Consider the following 21,653-nt stretch of genomic DNA (forward strand, 5'->3'; position numbering starts at 1 on the left):
TGGCTGGGATAGTTACTAACTATAGCCTTGGTCTTTCTAAACCTCTCTTTTGACCTTATTTGTAAAATGTAATGCTTGAGACATAAAATTGTTGTGCGAGTTCATTGAGAATGTAAAGTGCATAACAATGCTTAGCATATCACAGTAAAATAAAATATATTTCCAGATAATGTTTCAGTCTTTATTCTCCATATGATGTCCTTTTAATTAATTTTTGTTGAAGGTGGAGAATCCTGATTTAAATTGCAAACCCTAGAGCTGGTTGATGCCTTTGTCATAATACCAATGTGGTAAGACTTTGATAGTTTCTTTGTTTTTCGGGTTTGTGATAATTAAGCCATATCCATAAAAACATTTCTGCGTGTAACTAAGGGGAAGAGAGCAGAAGGGAGAGACTAACCTATTGCTAAGTTTCAACAGAGTAAAGTGAAATTGAGAGGATAGAAGTAAAGAACACATAACTAATATTTGTGAGATTTTAGGTACAGGATTTGGTGTCAGACAAATGGAAAGTGTTTTGAGTTTGGGAATGTTAGGTTATTAAGACTGTAAAAACCCTTATGACTGTTACATACAAAGTACTGTAACAGATGCTGTGAGGGACAAAATGGGCCATGCAAAAGACTGGATAAATAAAAGCTTCTTATTACATATTTAACTATAATTAGTTTTATAGCCAGATTAAGTATTCAGCCCTAAACGTTTTTTGGAAGTAATCCTTTTTAAAGCCAAAAATTGAGGTAACTTGAAAACATAAATGTCAGTTGTTTTGAGGATTATCATTGTTTATTTTTCACCCTGAAACGAGAGAGTGGTATTCTTAAAATTTTTGTTTCTTAAAAAAAAAAACAAAACATTTTTCCTGTTCCAAATGTTCCCTTTTTATCTTGATTTTTGGGCAGGTGTGTATTAGCAGTGAATTGAAAATGTTAGATGCTGAATTCTTCATTCCTGAAATTTACTTTACAGTTATGAAAGAACCAGACAAATTAAAGGAATTCAAAGCTTCAAGAACCAAATGTGTCTGGGGAGAGTTGTGGTAGAAAATAGATCTTTTTCTAATTTTATTTGAGATGAAGATAGGTGAAAATTTACTGACCATTAAATATCTCAAAAGTAGACAGGTGTATCTGCAGGATTCTTTTTGCTGCTTTTAATAGATTGTTTTAAAGGATATGTTTATATCTTGCCTTTTCAATTATGTAGACTTTTACTGATTAGCTGAATATGTAGGGCCTGACTGTAAAGTAGACTAGCATATTTACCAGCATTTAAGATATTCCCTTCCCCCTAGAAAGGTATCTCTCTGGTACTCCCATATAGATGGAAGGATGAGTGCCACAGATAAGAGACTATGTATATTGCTAAAAGTCCTGTGTGAGCTGCAGTGTTAAGTAAAACCTAATGCGTACACAAAATTGTGTTATCAGTATAATTACTACTGTAAAATATAGAAACCAACTAGGTTACCAAGATGGCAAATGATAGATTAATGGGAGAAGGTAATGTTCATCTCATCTCACAGTACCTCCTTGGTAGCCTATATTTTCCACCTTAGATTCATTTATTATTTCTTATATAATTTATTGTGCTACGACTTAAGAATTGTGGCCAGGCACAGTGGCTCAAGCCTGTAATCCTAGCACTCAGGGAGGCCGAGGCAGGAGGATTGCTTGAGCTCAGAAGTCCGAAACCAGCCTGAGCAAGAGTGAGAGACCCATCTCTACCAAAAAGAAAGGAAAAAAAAAAACACCCAGCCAGGCATTTCAGTGTGCAGCTGTAGTCCCAGCTACCCAGGAGGCTGAGCCAGAAGGATTGCTTGAGCCCAGGAATTGGAGGTTGCAGTGAGCTATGATGACGGCATTGTGCTCTACCCAGGGCAATGGGGTGAGACTCAGCAACAAGGAAAAAAAAGAAAGAAAGAAAGGTGTATATACAAACTACATGATAATTGCTTCTAGAAATAGAAACAAGTTAACGGGAAACACAGCCAACAAGACTACCAGTTATTTAGTAAATGGCAAAAAGATAATGGCAGAATATAGCAGTACAGAATATCACACAGCTAAGGTAAGTAGGTAGTTCCACCTCCCTAACTTTTTTTTTTTTTTTTTTTTTGGGACAGAGTCTCACTCTGTTACCCAGGCTAGAGTGAGTGCCGTGGCGTTAGCCTAGCTCACAGCAACCTCAAACTCCTGAGCTCAAGCGATCCTCCTGTCTCAGCCTCCCGAGTAGCTGGGACTACAGGCATGCACCACCATGCCCGGCTAATTTTTTTCTATATATATTTTTAGCTGTCCATATAATTTCTTTCTATTTTTAGTAGAGATGGGGTCTCGCTCTTGCTCAGGCTGGCCCCCTAACTTTTTATTAAGAAAATTTCATGCATGTAAAAAAACGGGAAAGTATACTACAAGAAACAACTACAATGAACCCACCACTTAGACAAAATTATTCTTAATGTTTTGACATGTGCCAAATATATTTTAAAGCTTGGCTTACTAGTATCTACAAGAAAATGCCAAAATATCTATATATTTGGTGAACCCCTTGGAAGTCACACTCAGGACATTTCCACTAAATATTTAATGCATTTACTGAAAACATTCTCCTATGTGAATATAATGCCATTAGTCTTTGTGAGAAAATTAAAAATAATTCCTGAATATCGTCAAGTATCTGGTCTGTATTCAAATATTCCAATTGTCCTCAAAATGTCTTTTATAGCTTTTTTTATGAACCAGAATCCAAAAAGTTCATATGTAGCATTTGGTTATGTCTCTTTAGTTTCTTTTAACCTAGCATAGTTTTCTTGGTGGCGTGTATGTATGAGGGAGAGACATTGATGTTTTTAAAGAGACCATATTTTATAGAATGTTCCATGGTCTACATTTTTCTGTTTATTTCCTTATAGAATGTCCCACCTTCTGGATTTATCTCATTCTTTCCTTTTGGTGGTACTTAATTTGTTCTTCTGTTGGTGTATTTCTTTTTGTTTTTGTTTTTTTAAGAAACAGGATCTTGCTCTGTCTCCCAGGCCGGAGTGCAGTGTCATGATCATAGCTCACTACAGCCTTGAACTGGGTTCAAGCAGTACTCTTGCCCCAGCCTCCCAAGTCGCCGGGACTACAAGCATGTGCCACCACGCCCAGCTAATTATTTTTTTTAAGAGATGGGGTCTCACTGTGTTGCCCAGGGTGGTCTCAAACTCCTGGCCTCGAGTGATCTCCTACTTTGGCCTCACAAAGTGCTGGGATTACAGGTGTGAGCCACCACACCCAGCCTATTGCTGTATTTCCTGTAACCTGAAGTTAAATTTAAATGCTTGATTTGATTAAGGTTAAATATTAGTATCAGTAATACTTCCTACGTATTTTGGGCTTTTTATTTCCTTTTTCCTTTTGTTTTTTTTTTTTAACAAAAGACTAAGCCACAGACCAAACAACTGATGATTAACATGGATTATTAGTCAATAGTTTGTATTTTTGGCTAACATTTTTGTATTTAAACTTATTACTGTCATAACCTTTGGCTCTTGAGATAATGGAGTTACTACTGTGTATAGCTTTGAGTTTAAGCATAACAATAAGACTTTGAGAAAGAATATAGAAAATAGGTTTGCATTTTGTCATTTTGGTTCACTGTTCTCTGCAAAAATAATCTGGAATTTGAAGAAGCAAGAGGAGTTGATATATGTAGTAAAAGCAGCCCATAGAGGAATTGTAAAGGGGCCACAACTAGAAAAATTTTGGAAGTGGGGATTAGACAAAAGGACTTGGAAATTATTTTTGCAAAAATTATTCACCAGTCAATACTGATTGTAACAAACAGCCATAAAATCATAATTTTAGAAGGTTAAAACCATAATTTTAGAGGGTTAACATGATGCTGTAGTTTTATTAGGAGAAACTGTGTACTTGGGCAAGAACAAGAGTGGCCTAAAAGTTTTCAGATGAATATGAAGATAAAATCAAGTTACACGGGTGATTATAGGGTGAAACAAACTAGGTGTAGTTATTTTTTTTTTTTTTTTCCCTTTTCCTCCCACCTCCCTGGATTTTATAAAAATGTTTTTAGTGTACAAGATGTAACCATTTATACAATTCATAGGAACCTTGTTCTGCTCTGTTACAGAGAGGATAAATATTTTAAAAAGAAATAATCGTTCTTTAGGCATAGAATATGGGATGATTTTTTAAAATTTTCTCCTTCCTCAGAAGATGTATTCCATTTGATCAGCGTTTCTCAATCTTGGTACTGTTGACATTTGGGGCCAGATAATTCCCAGGCTGTCCTGTGCATTACAGGATGTTTAGTAACATCCCTGGCCATTATGCACTAGATAAGATGTCAGTAGCAGCCCTCCCCACCTCTATTCCAGTTATGACTATCAAAAATGTCTCCAGACACTGACAGATGCCCTTGGGGGGTGAGGGGCGCATTTTACCCCATTTGAATACCACTGAGCTGGATAAAATCCAGTATATATGAAAATTCCCTCATGATGTCTTTTTTTTTTTTTTTTCTTTTTTGTTTTTTTTAACTTCCACCACCGCCCCATGATGTCTTTTATGAACTAGGTTTCCCTCTACATAAGCTATGTACAGCTGTTAAATCCCATCTACAGATACACTGCACAGCTTGGGCTGTGCCTGATAAGTGTTGGAGAACACTGGAATGTGATGAAATTTTTAGCTCTATTAGAAATTTTATTAAAGGTAGAAATGAGCTCTTCATTTGAAAGTCAGGATGATGTTGGCTTTTTGCTAAACCTAAATCTCTATCCCCTGCTCCCCGCCCCCCCCCCCCAACACACTCACATTTGCTTGGAAAAGATCCTTATTAGCTCTGTTCTATCTTAAGTTTTTGTTAGGAGTAGTTGGGAATTTTGTTTGATATCTTTGAGGTGATCTATCCTGACACTCAAAAAGGCAGTCTTTAAAAATTACTTGCTAGCACAATTTACTATTGCAAAGTTGGGGAAACACCCAAATGCCTATCAGTATGTGAGTGGATTAATAAAATGTGGTATATGTATACCATGAAGTTTACTCAGCCACAGAAAACAAAGGTGATCTAGTACCTCTTATATTCTGGATAGAGCTAGAGCCTGTTCTACCAAGTGAAGTATCACAGGAATGAAAAAACAAGCACCACATGTACTCACCATCAAATTGGTATTAACTGATCAACACTTACGTGCACATACAATAGTAACATTCTTCGGGTGTTGTGTTGGGCAGGTGGGAAGGGGGAGAAGGGGACGGATATATTCAAACCAAATGAGTGCGGTACGTACTGTCTGGGAGATGGACATGCTTGAAGCTCTGACTTGGGTGGGGCAAAGGCAATATATGTAACCTAAACATTTGTACCCCTGTTATATGCTGAAATAAAAAAGAAAAAAGAGGCCGGGCGTGGTGGCTCACACTTGTAATCCTAGCACTCTGGGAGGCCGAGGAGGGTGAATCGTTTGAGCTCAGGAGTTCCCAGCCTGAGCAAGAGCGAGACCCTGTCTCTACTAAAAATAGAAAGAAATTATCTGGACAACTAAAAATACATAAAAAAAAAAATTAGCCGGGCATGGTGGCACATGCCTGTAGTCGCAGCTACTCGGGAGGCTGAGGCAGTAGGATTGCTTGAGCCCAGGAGTTTGAGGTTGCTGTGAGCTAGGCTGACGCCACGGCACTCTAGCCAGGGCAAAAGAGCGAGACTCTGTCTCCAAAAAAGAAAAAGAAAAATTACTTGCTAAAAAACTTGATTGAGCTAAACGTGTCCTCTTTGTTAACCTTTGTTGTTTCATTATATTGTCCTTAAAATTTCTTAAGTATATATAAATTCTGCCAATAAGGAAAATGATCTAGGTGTTTTAGTAGGGGCAAAGAAGGAATACATACAGTTGGAACAGGATAAGAGTGGAACTAATGAGAGTTATTTAATAAATATTAAATGTAAGTTCCCACAAGACTGAAACATTTCAAGTAAAAAATTCAAGACAAAGAATTTTTTTCTACCTCTAAGACAAATATTATTTGTAGATATGAAATTTTTCTGCCAGATAACACAGTGCAAAGTTGAAGATAGCTGACTGGGTTAGCTGAAGATAGCTAAATGGGTTGGGAGTTAGTGTGGAGGTAATTTTATATTTAAAATGAGCAGGAAGGCCCCTAGCCTTTTTTTCGTTTTCTATAAAGAGTTTGACAGCATGACCCCTAGCCTTTTATTGTGGTCTTGCAAAATCATTCCCCACCAGTATCATTCCTTGGAGAAATGTCTTGTCCAAGGTCTGGGGCAGGAAATAGATGAACTGGGAACGTCTTGTTTATGAGATAGCAAAGATTTTATCAAACACTGCCAAGGTTGCATCAGAAGTACTTAGGAGCCAACTGAAGAAGTTCCCAGTGGCCAAAATAGGACATTTTGAGTATCAATAAAGATAACTGCATGGATCAAAACATATCAAATATGTTTAAATCTATGATACAATGATAGTTTAAGAACAAGCTTATTGGCAACTTTGGGGAAATGCTACTGAACGAACTCATTTTGAAAACTGGTAAATGGAAAGAATCAAGACTTTTCGTATATGAACTGTACCACTGTGGAACCAAATAGTAGGTATGGGTTTTTGTTTTTTGGTTTTTTTTAACAGAAATGTTCCCACTTATAAATGAAGAAGGAATGCCTGATTTAGAATGAGTGGATCTAGGCATTGAGTATGCCTTCTGATAGAAGAAAATATCACCCTGATGATTAGTGTTGGGGGGACAAAAGTTAAACCTGTATCTACTCTAGCCTCTAGATCTAACTGTCAATTTTCAGGGTACACAGAGGACAGAGAGGCATGTGTTAAATGCCATGGGTATGTGATCAAAAATACCCAGATTGTGGGAAGCTACAGGGGGTGACTGGTCCTTTAAAAAATAAATGGCAAGGGAAAAAATAAAGATGGAGGTAGATATATAGATTAAGCGACTTAAGAAATTTATCAAATAATCAAAATATGTGGACCTTATTTGGATCCTAATTCAAACAAATTTTAAGAAGTTTGGTATTTGGGAGAATTTGAAATTTGAATGGTGACTAGATATTAAGGTACTGTCCATTTTTTAGGCATGTACTGGTGCTATGATTTATTTTTTTTTACTATAATCTTTTAAAGTCCTTATCTTTCAGAGCTACATACCAAAATATTTATGAATATGATGTGTTAGGAATTTGCTTCAAAATAATATGGGGGGAGGTGAGGGAATAGATGAAAAAAGATCAGTTTTGAGTTGGTAGTTTTTGAAAGTGAATGATAGATACATGTGTGACTGCTTTTGTATTTATTTAATTAAAATTTACATCTCATTAAAAGTAAGAGAAAAGGAACCATTGCATCTTGATTTAGAGACCCATTGTTGTAGCACGATGAGAATTTGCATCTTCACTTGGTAGTAGTATTAATATGATTCTCAATTTACTGTCCAAGTTTTTTTCTTGATGTAGCACTGTGTTCACTATGTGCTGGCCTTTAATTTCTGAAATTCTCATTTTTACCTGGCAGTTTTTCAGAAGAAATGAAAATGTCCTTAAATACAATAAGGATTGAATGTCAGCATAATTATTTTTAAGTGTGATAGGTATCCAAGCCTACGAGTACATCTTTCCTTTATAGCAAAAAAATAGGGAAGAGAGGGAAAAAAATTCTAGTTTTATTTTTTTCTTTGTGAGAAATTAAAGGTTTGATGTAAAAGGAGGTTAAACATGAGTGGAATGATAGTTTGGTGGGAGGATCTGTACATTTAATACTTCATATTTGTTAATAGTAATTCCTGTCTTTGATTAAAAGTAGTTGAAAGGTGACTATATGTCATGGATCACTTGAAAGACCACAGAGAATAATGGTGTTTCTTGAGCATCTTGGTAGATATAGCAAATACAGCATTATATTAGTGAAGATATCTTTTTGGTAACTGGAAAACTACAAGAAGGATGCTAAATTTGCATTTTCCACTTTTAAGGTTTGCCAGGCATTTAATTTAGGTTGGCATCTCTATTGTGGCATAACTCATGTTTTTGACTTTTGAGCTGTAGATACCAAGAAAGTGAAAGGAATTGATCATATTTTGAGATAACAGAGTCTGGGTCAGAATCAAGGATTAAGTGCTTGAAAAACTTGGTTTCAGTGTCTTTCAGAAATGTTTTGGGTGTAAGTCTGTGAAATATGCTCATTTGGCAGACTTAATATGTTCTGAATTGACAAGCCTTGTTGGTTAACTCCATCTTCTATGCTGTAAAAAAAACATGAAAAATATTTCCTGATGAGTTGAATTTAAAAGAAAATCCAATGATTTTCAATGAAATCCAATGAAAAGACATTTTGAATCTTTTAATTTACATTGGATGCCTTGCAGTACTTATACCTGAGGAAAAGAGTTACTTTTCTCACTTGATTAAAAAGTAGTTAGGACATAAACATCTTTCTTTGCCAACTTTTCAAACCTACACTTCTCAGTTATTTCCATTTCTTAGAATACCTTTTTTATGGGAGGAATAACGTAATTTGACTTTGTTCAGATGGAAGAAATTTTCAGTATTCTTATTAAAACTCATTTCACAAAGTAAAACAAAGAACTCAATCTCTTAAGATGTTATAAAAACTTGAGATAAAAGGTCAGCCTTTTGAATATGCTATTAAAATAACCATAGGCATGGCATTGAGAACTACAATTTGCATTCAGATAGCTCTACTTGTTTCCAAAGAAAGTGGACTACAGATTGCTCTGCTATGTGTGGAGAGTTTGCTTGTATCTCGTCAGGACTGAAGGAAGATTCTTGAAAACGTCTGCAGAGGTTATCATCTACAGTTTATATTCATCATTCTGGGTGTTTGATATTTATGCATTAGTTATCTGTTGATTCTAAGCTCTAAGAAAGTTACACAGCAAAGAATAATAAATTAGGCCCGGCGCAGTGGCTCACGCCTGTAATCCTAGCACTCTGGGAGGCCGAGGTGGGCGGATTGTTTGAGCTCAGGAGTTCAAGACCAGCCTGAGCAAGAGCGAGACTCCATCTCTACTAAAAATAGAAAGAAATTATGTGGCCAACTAAAAATGTGTATAGAAAAAATTAGCTGGGCATGGTGGCACATACCTGTAGTCCCAGCTACTCGGGAGGCTGAGGCAGGAGGATGGCTTAAGCCCAGGAGTTTGAGGTTGCTGTGAGCTAGGCTGACACCATGGCACTCACTCTAGCCCGGGCAACAAAGTGAGACTCTGTCTCAAAAAAAAAATTTTCTCGCTAGCATTATCTTCTGTATATATGAATTAAACATGAAAGTAAGACAATTTAAGTTGATCCCTTAGATATTTTTCTTCTTTTACTCCTTTGTGGTTTTGGTTTAGAAAGACAAATAATTAAAATAGAAGATTAGACACCAGTTAGAATCAAATTAAGCACTTTTGTGGTTCTCAAACTGCCCTTGGCTGTAGCTAACTCACTGGGGCATTGCAGTATGTTTTAAATTTTCAAGGGAAACATCGCCATCTTTTGGGCATCTTCTAAACTACTATAAATTACTATCAAGTTGTATGGACCTAATAAACAGAATGGTTAGATTGGTTGGTTTTGTTTTTGGCTTATGGATGTGGTAGAAAAATTACTGAGACACTAAGGGTGCTGAGAGCCTTTGCAAGAAAAGTTTTATTTGAACATTGAGCAGTAATGCTACTCTCATTCCAAAACAAAGAAACTGACCCTTAGTCAACTAATATTGGAGGACAGAATAGCAATAACTCTGTTTGCTTGCAATGCAAAGATGTAGACTTTATTTTTTGAAGAGTCGTGTAACTTAGACATGAAACAAAACTGTTCATTTTCAGATTAAAGGTTGACTCCAAAATCATGATGGCATAGCTTCTAGAATTGCCTACCCTAGAAGTACAAGGTAGTAAGTAGGACTGGGACTAGAGTGGGATGAGTGAGGTTCTCATCTTATATGCAAAATTTAAAGGAGTACAAAAAATCTCAGTAATCACGATAAGTAGTATTTTAATGCATCATTTTTAAAAGATCAATATTAATTCAAACAACTCATAATGAACAAAATATTGATTTTAAATAAAGACTGGATCCAACCCTGCATTTGCATGGCTAACCTCACTCGCTTCATCCTAATCTCAGCCCTGGATATTATATGGTAAACTTTCATAATCCTTATTATTAGTTTGCTGTGAAATGGAGTCTAATACTCTAGAATAAAAGTTGTAATCTAAATCCTTAGAAATAGGGATGGCTAGGGGAAATGGTAGGAGCACAGAGGGAGGTAGGTAACCAGTGGAGTCAAGGATTTGATTTCATAGTTTGTGTAAACTGCTTTTCCTTTTTTGTACAAATTTATGGGGTACATGTGAAATTTTGATACGTGTGTATAATGTGTAGTGACCAATTCAGGGTACTTAACGATATCCGTCTCCTGAGTACAGTACGTTTCTGTTTAACTGTAGTCACCCTACTCTGCTATCAAACATTGAATTTTTTCTTTCTGTCTAACTGTATGTTTATACCCTTTAATGTACTTCTCTTCATTATTTTTCTTATTCTTAGGTCAGTATCTTATTTAAACTTTTTTCTTACAGCATGGCGGACACCGACCTGTTTATGGAGTGTGAGGAGGAGGAGTTGGAGCCATGGCAGAAAATCAGTGATGTCATTGAGGACTCTGTAGTTGAAGATTATAATTCAGTGGATAAAACTACTACAGGTAACAAAAGCTGTTCTGATCTTAGATTGTTCTTTAATTAAATTGAATGATGTTTTGGTTAAGAAAGTAATGTTCCAGCAGCACTGCTATTACATTATCCAAATTTTTATTGTAACAAAACCTCTTTAAGCAATTGGTGATAGCTATGGGACTGTCCCCATGTATTCTGCTGTGATTATCCTGTGCAAAACTAGGAAAACGTATTTTTTTTGACGGGGCACTGCTCTATGGTTTCCTTTAAAAGAAAAAAAGCCTCCAGTATATTACTTTATTTTCAGCAGTCATTGTTTACAATTTACAGTGATTAACTTGGCAAGGCTTTCTTCCATGTTTATCCCTACAGCCATCATTTAAGTCAGGAACAGTAAAAAAAAAAAAAAATTATTTATTTATTTATTTTTGGTGTCTGGCTTAAGTTAAATATAATTGTTAGAACTTAATGTTCACTTTTAGATTTTATACAGTATTTGTCTTGTTTTGGTTTTGAGTGTGTATAATATGGCATTAGCAATATGGTTCCAACAGAGGAGAGTTAAATGTATATTAGTAAAGGAGACCTGTAGCAGTCAAAGATTTTATTGATTTAATGACAAATAAAGGAAATTAATTAAAATGTTTTTGTTTTTATGCTGTAGTTCTGTGTTATGCTCACATGAAAATCATGATTCTAGAGTTCGGAATGCAAAATTAATTGTTTCACCCTCAAGCTGGGAATATTTTTCAAAATAAATGCTATAATATAGATATCAAATTATCACCTCCCCACTTAATGTTGAAAATTTTATTAAGTTGACAAAACTTTGTTTCCATTGTATTTATGGTGTTCTGTTATACATAACATTAAAATGTTCATTAAAATAAAAAAAAGTGTGAAATGGAAAAGGACTTTAAGAATCCAGGGATATGTCATTGTGGCACTGGTGTGTCCTTCTTTTCGACGCTCTAGCCTATGAAAACCTCAGTTTCCTCATCCATAGTGCTATAAATAATATACTTAATTGATTAAAAACATCAAGAAGTTGGATTAACCAGTGTTTATCAAGTATCTAGCAGTCCTCTTACCAAATGATGTATGAGCAAGAATTCAAAGTGGTGGTGTGTGTCAATGTTCATTTATGTACCCAGTCAAAAACAGGTTCCCATAGTCTTGTTTTTTGTTGTTTTTTTTTTTTTTTTGGTTTTACTTGAACTTGATTTCCTCTGTGAGCTGAGTAGAAATTGCTTTGTGTCTGCCTTCATGGACAGTTTACAAATTTAGGCTTGTTAGCTTTTCTTTCATAAAGGTGATATTGCAGGGTCAAATTCTAGATTTCCCTGAATTCAGAAAGTGAGTGGTAACTCTTTTTCTCCCCTAAATTGTACCAGTTGCTCTTTATTTTTATCTTCCCTGCCTTGAGACCTGAAGATAGCATTGGTTTAGGCTGAAACAGGACACAGTTCACGGTCTTGTGATGAATGGCTTTAATATGCATGGTTATGAATACCAGTAGTGGTGAAAATAAACTTTTGAGTCCTAGAGGTTTTGCTATTGCTATATAAGCAAAACATTAAAATCCTGCTTCCGTGGGCTCAGTGATGAAATTTAATTAACTAGGAAACTTGAGGCAAAGAAGAGATTGTGTCTAGATGGTGGACTAAGGGATAAGTAGGAGGAGAAATCAGATGAACAGTTGGATTTATGAACGAAACAGGAAACTTTTTGACTATAGAGAGCCAAGACAAGATGGAAAGGGAAGGTTAGAACAGTATCCTTTTAGTGTCATCTGTCCCTGTCTCCAAGTGACTGTGCCTCCCCTTCCCCACAGTTTCTGTGAGCCAGCAGCCAGTCTCGGCTCCAGTGCCCATCGCTGCCCATGCTTCTGTTGCTGGGCACCTCTCTACATCCACCACCGTTAGTAGCAGCGGGGCACAGAACAGCGACAGTACAAAGAAGACTCTTGTCACACTAATTGCCAACAACAATGGTAAGTGGGATTATTGGGAAATTCTTCCTGGGCTAGAGGGATGAGAGAATAAAAAAGGTATTAGGGACAGCCATACTTGTTTAGTTAGGTACTGATGTGGTTCTACTAGTTGGAGAATGAATTTAGAAATTCTCTTCATATGGAAGTGATTCTGTAGCTGGTGCTGTTCCTTCTAAGTTGGTGCTGAATTGATGGTGGTGTTTCGAGTCAGGGCAGCAGATTCTTGATGCTGATAATTTCTAGGAAAGAGAACATAAACCCAAAATTCCTAATTATTAAAGAGATTTGGGACTTTTTTTTTTTTTTTTTTGGTTGGTTTGGTGGTTTTGTTTTTTTCATTAGAAGAGCCCCATTAGTTTGGTAGGAATTTTCGCAGGGCAGCTTTGTTCTGTATTTTCTCTGGCAGATTCATTTGCTTATTGCTTCCTGGGTATGGGAATGGAAGATAGGATAGCGTTGTTGTCCACGTGAAAGAAACGGTGAAAGAGTAGTGTTTTTAGTGTATTTACTGACTAGAGAGGCTATATAGTATTGGTTTCTGTTTCTTTTCTGATGACTGTTTCTATACCCTGAAGATGAGTTATTGGCAAGTTATGTGTCAAGATTCATGACTAAAATGGGCACTTTCATAGAATCATTGTGTTGCTGCATGAGACTTTCTTTTTTAATTATTTTCCTTTAAAAATAGCTTTATAACTATAAGAATAATACGTGCATTGTAGAAAAACTAGAAGGCCAAAAAAAAGGAAGAAAAACAAATTTTAAATTGTAATCCCACCACTTAGAGATAACTATTATTACTTTTATCTTATATACATATATGTACCTCATATTTATATATGCTATATGTAGTGATTTGCTTTTTACAAAAATAGAATCATGTAGAGTCTACATTACTCTTTGCCTGCTTTTTTCCCTTAATAATGCAGTGAATGTCTTCTCATTTTAATGAATAGTTATGTATAACATTTTTGACGACTGACTGTACTTTCCATTGATTAACTTATTAACAATAGGTTGCAAAAGGGTATATTACTGTTTCAAAGAGCTTCAATGAGTATCTCTGTCTCTTTATTTTTTCTAATATCCTTAATTCTGAGAGTACATTTCTAAAAGCCAAATTGTTGGATCAAAGGTCATCATAGTTTTTAAGGATTTTGTTCAATATTGTTCTTCAATTGGCCATCTAGAAATATTCCATCAGTTTGTGTTTTTGTTAGAAGAGTATGGTTTTTTATTTTTGGATATAACCATTTATGTATGCATTCCCCTATTGGACATTTATTAGGGTCCCAATTTTTTGTGATTACGAACAGCATTCTGGTGAACATTTTCAAGCATATGTCTGCCCACTTTGTAAACATATCTGCAATATAAAGTCTTAGAAGTAAGATTACTTGGTCAGCATTTATAATTTGATAGATGTTGTCAAGTTGCCCTAATACGTTGCTCTAAATAAGTGCCCAATAATAACTTTTTCCCCACGTTGTTGCCAACTTTAGATATTACTAAACTTTTTTTTTTTTTTTTTTTTGAGACAGAGTCTCACTCTGTTGCCCGGGCTAGAGTGAGTGCCGTGGCATCAGCCTAGCTCACAGCAACCTCAAACTCCTGGGCTCAAGCGATCCTCCTGTCTCAGCCTCCCGAGTAGCTGGGACTACAGGCATGCACCACCATGCCCGGCTAATTTTTTCTATATATATTTTTAGCTGTCCATATAATTCTTTCTATTTTTAGTAGAGATGGGGTCTCGCTCTTGCTCAGGCTGGTCTCGAACTCCTGAGCTCAAACGATCCGCCCACCTCGGCCTCCCAGAGAGCTAGGATTACAGGCGTGAGCCACCGCGCCCGGCCTAAACTTTTAAATCTTTATAATATAGGTTTTAAATTTTAGGGTACTGAAAATATGATTATCATCATATGGGAAACCCTTAGACTTCTTTTTTTAAAAAAAGGGACCCTTGTATATATAAAGATGAATAACCAGTTATATAGAGAATTCTCTCGTTTTACAGATGTGGAAACTGAGCCTAGAGAGTCTGAATAATTTGCTTAAGTTATTAATAACTTAATAGTTGGTAAGTGACTTAAACTGGATTTGAATTAGTTGGACTTCAAAGCTTGTGACATTTCCATTGTCTTTACTGCTTTCCCATGTTTCTCTTAAACTGTGAAAGTTCTGTTAGCAACAAGTTTATCTAAACAAGTTTTCTTTGATCCCAGCGTTCCAACGCCCGTACTGAGATGTCTGAGCATCTCTGAGATGACCTAGTCTCCTTGACTCCTCAAATGGACTCTCGATTCCTGAGCCTGCCTTGGGCCAGTGTACTAATTTTTTCTAAAAAGTATAAATTGATTTTATTTCAGAAGCCTCTAGTATTTAAATTAAAATGTTAACCCATAATCCATGTTCATGATGAAAAAAGTAGGACCAGTCTTTTGTATATTCCAAAAGATTTTACACATAAATAAGCGTAAATTAAGTGGTCCAATTTGTCTTGCTTTTTTTTTTTTTTTTTTGTATAATACATACAGTTCTGTAACTTTTTCATCAGATACTCTTGAAATGCTAGCCTAACTATAAGGAGGAGACTTCAGAATAGAGTGAATAAGAAATACTCCTTCTTACAATCCGGTTTCCCTTTAAGCCGTCAGTTTAGTTGTATTGGTATATTGTCCACTTAGTACATTAATAACATAGCAAAGGAGAATAACTTTTAAGCAGTTCAGTATTGTTTCACTTACTGTACTAGTTTCTTTAGACTGAAGTAAAAAAAAATTTTTTTTTTTTTCTGCTACTCCTTACCTTCCTTTTAAGCCAGTTTTAAAACCAATATGGCTTCTGGTTACTGATATCTACCTCCTCCAGTAATTATGTTATATTTTAAAAGACTGTACTTTTTTTGTGCATTGATTTGATTTTTACAAATTTCCCATTTCTATTATTTTCCTTGCCCTCTCTCCATAAAAAGCATTTCCTTGACTCTTGATCGCAAGGAAGATTTATTCCCCATCCTAGCTTTATTAAAGTATAATTGACAAATAAAAATTTTATATATTTACAGTGTATACAACGTGGTTTTAATATATGTACCCATTGTGAAATGATTAGATTAACTTATGTGGCCTCACATACTTACCATTTTTTTGGTGAGAACATTTGAGACCTACTCTCTTAGCAATTTTCAAATAGATAATACTTATTATTAACTGTAGTCACCATGCTGTACAGTATATTTCCAGAGCTTATTCTGTCTAACTAAAACTTTATACTTTTTGACTCCCCATTGCTCTTCTACCCCCAGCCCTTGGCAGTTACCATTTTACCCTCTGCTTCTATGAGTTCAGCTTTTTTAGATTCCACGTGTAATTGGGATCATGAAGTTTTTTACTTTCTGTGCCTGGCTTATTTCATTTAGCAGAACAGGAACATTTTTAAACCATTTTTTCTGTGAAGCTTTTTAACTCCACCCATCTCATGTTGAACTCATGTCATGTTGATAGGTAACCTTTTTTCTTGACTACTCTACTTATTTTGTATGTGTCATACATAAGTAAATGTGAGGATCAGTAGATCAGGGTTTGAAATTTCAGTGGAAATTATTAAAATACTAATTCTGCAACCTCCAGATCTGTGGAGGGAAAGGTAAAGGATTCTCTTTTCAAGTCATAACATACCTTGCATCCATACTGTATGTTTATATATTAGACTTTGTGACAAGATAGTATTCAATAGTTCTTGCCTTCAAAAAGCTTAGAATCTTATTAGGAACATTCATTCAGACAGCAAACATCTTTAGGTGTCTGCTCTGTGCTAGGAGCTAGGCATTGCTATACAGTGGTGAGTTACGTAGACAACTTTTTTTTTTTTTTGAGACAGTCTTGTTCTATTGCCTGGGCTAGAGTGCCGTGGCGTCGGCCTACTCACAGCAACCTCAAACTCCTGGGCTCAAGCAATCCTTCCAAGTAGCTGGGACTTTACAGGCATGCACCACCATGCCCGGCTAATTTTTTCTATATATTTTTAGTTGTCCAACTAAAAATATATTTTTAGTAGAGATGGGGTCTCACTTTTGCTCAGGCTGGTCTTGAACTCCCGAGCTCAAGCAATCCTTCCACCTCGGCCTCCCAGAGTGCTAGGATTACAGGTGTGAGCCACTGCACCCGGCCCCGTGGACAACTTCTGACTCAGACATCAGACTTATGAAAATTCAGTAAGACAGTGTGAAATGACATAGGAGTAGACAAAGTAAGAACCCCCTGCACACATGGAAACTTGATATATGACAAAGGTGGCAAAACAGGTCATTGGGGAAGGAGGGACAAGGCCATAAATGGCACTCATGATGAAAAAAAAATGGTTTCCTACTTCACACATGCACAAAAATCAATTTCAAGTGAAAGAAGTACTTAAATGAGAAAAGCAAAACTTTTAGAAGAAAACATGAGAAGACTTTTATCATCTCAAAAGGGAGAAAGATTTCTTAAACCAAATACAAATAAAGAACCATAAAGTCTAAGATTGATAAATAGAACTACACTAAAGAAATGATTTAAAAAAAAACCTGAGAAAACAAGCTCCAAACTGGAAGGTGTTTGTAGTGTGTATTAATTACTTTATAAAGAATTAGTATCCAGTATAAAGAACCTGTAGTAAAAAGCAACTCAAGAGAAAAACAGGCAAAAGGCATGAACAGGAATTTCACGGAACAGGAAACAAGAATGGCCAGTAATCTACATGAAAAAATGTGCAGCTTCATTAGTAATCAGGTAAATGCAGATTAATACTAAAATAAGATACCATTTTACACCATTTTGACAAAAATTAAGAAATCTGACAATTCCAAGTATTGGAGAGGGATATAGATACTATTGATGGAAATAAAGCGTTAACCACTTTGGAAAATGATTTTATATTATTTTGCAAAGGTAAATGTACATATGCTGCAACCTAGCAGTTCCTCTGGTACACCCAAGAAATTTTTGGGCGTGTACACAAGGAGATATGTGCAAGAATGTTCATAGCCATGTATTTGGAATAGCAAAAAACCCAGAAACAACTCAAATGACCATTGACAGGAGAGTGGATAACTAAATTATAATGAATGCATAAAATGGAGTATTAGGTAGCTGTGAAAATGAATAAATTACAACTATATACACCTTATTGTTAGACATAATGTTGAATAAAATGTATTTTATGCATATATTATATCATTTTAATAAAATTCAAAAACAAATACAACTTAAATATGTTGTTTATGGAAAATGTATAGTAAAACTAATTTTTAAAAAAACAAAAGGGGCCAGGTGCAGTAGCTAATGCCTGTAATCCCAGCACTTTGGGAGACTGAGGCAGGAGGATTGCTTGAGGCCAAGAACTCAAAACTAGCCTGGATAACATAGCGAGACCCTGTCTCTACAAAGTAAAAATTTTAAAAATTAGCCAGACGTAGTGGCACATGCTTACAGTTCCAGCTACTTTGGAGGCTGAGGTAGGAAGATCACTTGAGCCCAGGAATTGGAGGTTGCGGTGAACTATGATCATGCCACTGCACTCTAGCCTGGGCTACAGAGCAAGACCCTGTTTATTTAAAAAAAAAAAAGGCAAAAGAATGATAATCATAAATTCAGGAAAGTGGTTGTCTCTGGGAGTAAGGTCAGAGATTGGGAAGAGTATAGGAGCACATAGGTAGTACTTAAAATGATTCAATCTTAAGCTGGGTGGTGGACCCAAGGGTACTTGTTCTATCATTATGGTTTACAACTTAAATTTATGTAATATTTTATGTGAATAAAATGTTATAAAGATACTTTTTTAAAAAGAAGCAATGGGGTGAAGTAGGGGTACAATTTTGTCCTTAATTCCAAAATACTGTTTTTCCATGGAGGATGTTAGAGTTGGTTAAAAAATAGAAATAATAATCTTTTCCTAGTCATTAATTTGAGCATATAGGAAAGTACATTTCAGGGCACCATGATGCCCAATTCTGTTGTATTTCATACAGTTCTGTGCTGGTTAGACAGATTAAATTTCAAACATTTATTTGCTTTGAGGAACAAGAAAATATATGAAAAACAATGCTTGCAGGAAAGTGTCAGGAATAACAAAAAATCTTGAAAAAGAAGAATAAAGTTGGGGAGGGCTCACAATTTATGATTTCAGACTAACTACAAAGTTACAGTAATTAAGAGAGTGTCGTATTTATTGGTTTATGGATAGAACAGTGGAATACAATTGAGAGTCCAGAAATAATAATCAGTTGATTAATCAGTTTTATAATCAGTTGATTTTCAACAAGGGTGCCAAGACAGTTTAATGGGGAAAAAATAGTTTTTTTGAACAAATGATACTGGGACAACTGGATACTTTTTCCACATGGAAAAGAATGAAGTACCACCCCTACCTCATACCATATATAAAAAATTAGCTAAGTAGATCAAAGACCTAAATGTAAAAGCTAAAACTATTGAATTTTTAGAAGAAAATATAAGTATAAATCTTCACGACCTTGGATTAATCAATGGTTTCTTAGATATGACACCAAAAGCATAAGCAACCAAATAAAAAAAACAGATAAGTAGTTTGTGTCCTTTTGTGCTTCAAAGGATACAATCAAGAAAGTGAAAACATAACCCATAGAATGAGAAAAGTTTTATAAATTATATATCTGATAAGAGAGATGTATCTAAAATATATAAAGAACAACTACAACCTAACAATAAAAGGACAAATAATCCAGTTAAAAATGGGTAAAGAGCATAGTAAACATTTCTCCAGAGAAGATACACAAATGGCCAGTAAGCACATCAAAAGATGGTCAGAATCATTAGTGATTAAGGAAATGCAAATCAAAAACACTGTGAAATACCACTTCACAGCCACTAGGATGGCTGTAATAAAAAAAGCCATCCTATTATTATGGGCAATAATTTGCATTGTCAAGAATGCAAAGAAACTGCAACTGTCATAAACTGCTGGTGAGAATGTAAAATGGTATGGCAGTTTCTCAGAAAGTTAAACATAGAGTTACTGTATGACCCAGCAGTTCTACTCCTAGCTATATACCCAAGAGAATGGAAAACATATGTTCACACAAAAGCTTGTGCACAAATGTTCATAGCAGCATTGTTTCATTATAGCTAAAAAGCAGAAACACCAGCTTGGGCAATATAGTGGGACTCTATCTCTACAAAAAATTTAAAAATTAGCTGAGTGTAGTGGTATGTGCTTGTAGTCCTAGCTACTCAGGAGGCTGAGGCAAGAGGATCACTTGAGCCCAGAAGTTTGAGGTTGTAGTGAGCTATGATCATGCCATTGCACTCCAGCCTGGGAGACAGAGCAAGACCCTGTCTCAAAAGAAAAAAAGTAGAAACAACCTAAGTGCCCATCGCCTGATGAATGGATAAACACAATGTGTATAGTCATATCAATGGAATATTATTTGGCCATAAAAGGAATAAAATTCTGATATGTGCTATAACCTTGAAAACATAATGCTAAGAGAAACAAGTCAGACACAGAAGGTCACGTCGTATGATTCTGATTATGAATCAGATCTGATTATGAATCACATCGTATGATTCTGAAATGTCTTGAATAGGTAAATCTGAAGAGACAGAAATTAGATTACTAGTTACCAGGAATTGAGCAGAGAAAAGAATGGGGAGTAACTGCTAATGGATATGGGGTTTCTTTTGGGGGTGATGAAAATGTTCTGGAATTAAAGAATGGTGATGGTTGCACAACCTTGTGAATATACTAAAAAACCACTGACTTGCACATTTTAAATGGGTGATATGTGGGTTATATCTTAATAAAGCTGGGTTTGGGTATTTTTTTTTTTTTTAATTTTTTTTTTTTTTGAGACAGAGTCTCACTTTGTTGCCCAGGCTAGAGTGAGTGCCGTGGCATCAGCCTAGCTCACAGCAACCTCAAACTCCTGGGCTCAAGCGATCCTCCTGCCTCAGCCTCCCGAGTAGCTGAGACTACAGGCATGCGCCACTATGCCCGGCTAATTTTTCTATATATATATTTTTAGTTGTCCATATAATTTCTTTCTATTTTTAGTAGAGACGGGGTCTCGCTCTTGCTCAGGCTGGTCTCGAACTCCTGACCTTGAGCGATCCACCCGCCTCAGCCTCCCAGAGTGCTAGGATTACAGGTGTGAGCCACCGCGCCCGGCCGAGGTTTGGGTATTTTTTGTGGTTTGTTTTTATATATATATTTTTTTGAGACAGAGTCTCGCTCTGTTGCCCAGGCTAGAGTGCCATGGCATCAGCCTAGCTCACAGCAACCTCAAATTCCTGGGCTTAAGCGAGCCTCCTGCCTCAGCCTCCCAAGTAGCTAGGACTACAGGCATGTGCCACCATGCCTGGCTAATTTTTTTCTATATTTATTTTTAGTTGTCCAGATCATTTCTTTCTATTTTTAGTAGAGACGGGGGTCTCGATTTTGCTCAGGCTGGTCTCAAACTCCTGACCTCTAGTGATCCTCCTGCCTCGGCCTCCCAGAGTGCTAGGATTACAGGCATGAGCCACCGTGCCCAGTCTGTGGTTTGGTTTTAAAGTGTCAGGAATAAAACTTTGAAGCATTTTTACTATTTTTGATCTTTAGAATCTACTACTCAGCATTTAGAAATTATTCCTGTAGTTTTGACTGATCATATGTCTGCATAGGAAAGAAATGTTTTGAAGTGAAAGAAAAAACTATTGCTTAATTCTGAGCTGTGGATGATATGAATTTACTATGATAAATTTCTTACTGCATAATTATGATTTCAATTCCTATTTAGCCCTCTTTCTCTGGGTTTCAAGAGCATATAAGTAAACTTAAAAGAATGAAGGAAAAAAAATCAAGATCTTCAGATTTCTAAAACAAACAATATATTGTGAGAGAAGTTGCTGAATCTCCTTCCCTTATTTTATTCGTTTATATCTGTC

The 21,653-nt window shown here is 35.9% G+C and overlaps 1 protein-coding gene across 1 annotated transcript in view; it reads left to right on the forward strand.

Moving 5' to 3' along the window:
• The first annotated feature begins 258 nt into the window (after positions 1-258).
• The window catches only part of POGZ (pogo transposable element derived with ZNF domain), a 50,107-nt gene continuing 28,712 nt past the window's right edge, over positions 259-21,653 (forward strand). Inside the window, exons 1-3 of the mRNA XM_069480588.1 lie at positions 259-290; positions 10,623-10,747; positions 12,553-12,711. Of these exons, the coding sequence (XP_069336689.1) occupies positions 286-290; positions 10,623-10,747; positions 12,553-12,711 (289 nt within the window). The 5' untranslated portion in view covers positions 259-285. The remainder of the gene's footprint in view (positions 291-10,622; positions 10,748-12,552; positions 12,712-21,653) is intronic.

This window comes from Eulemur rufifrons, chromosome 8, assembly GCF_041146395.1.
Source record: "Eulemur rufifrons isolate Redbay chromosome 8, OSU_ERuf_1, whole genome shotgun sequence".
In the NCBI taxonomy this organism is placed as follows: Eukaryota; Metazoa; Chordata; class Mammalia; order Primates; family Lemuridae; genus Eulemur; species Eulemur rufifrons.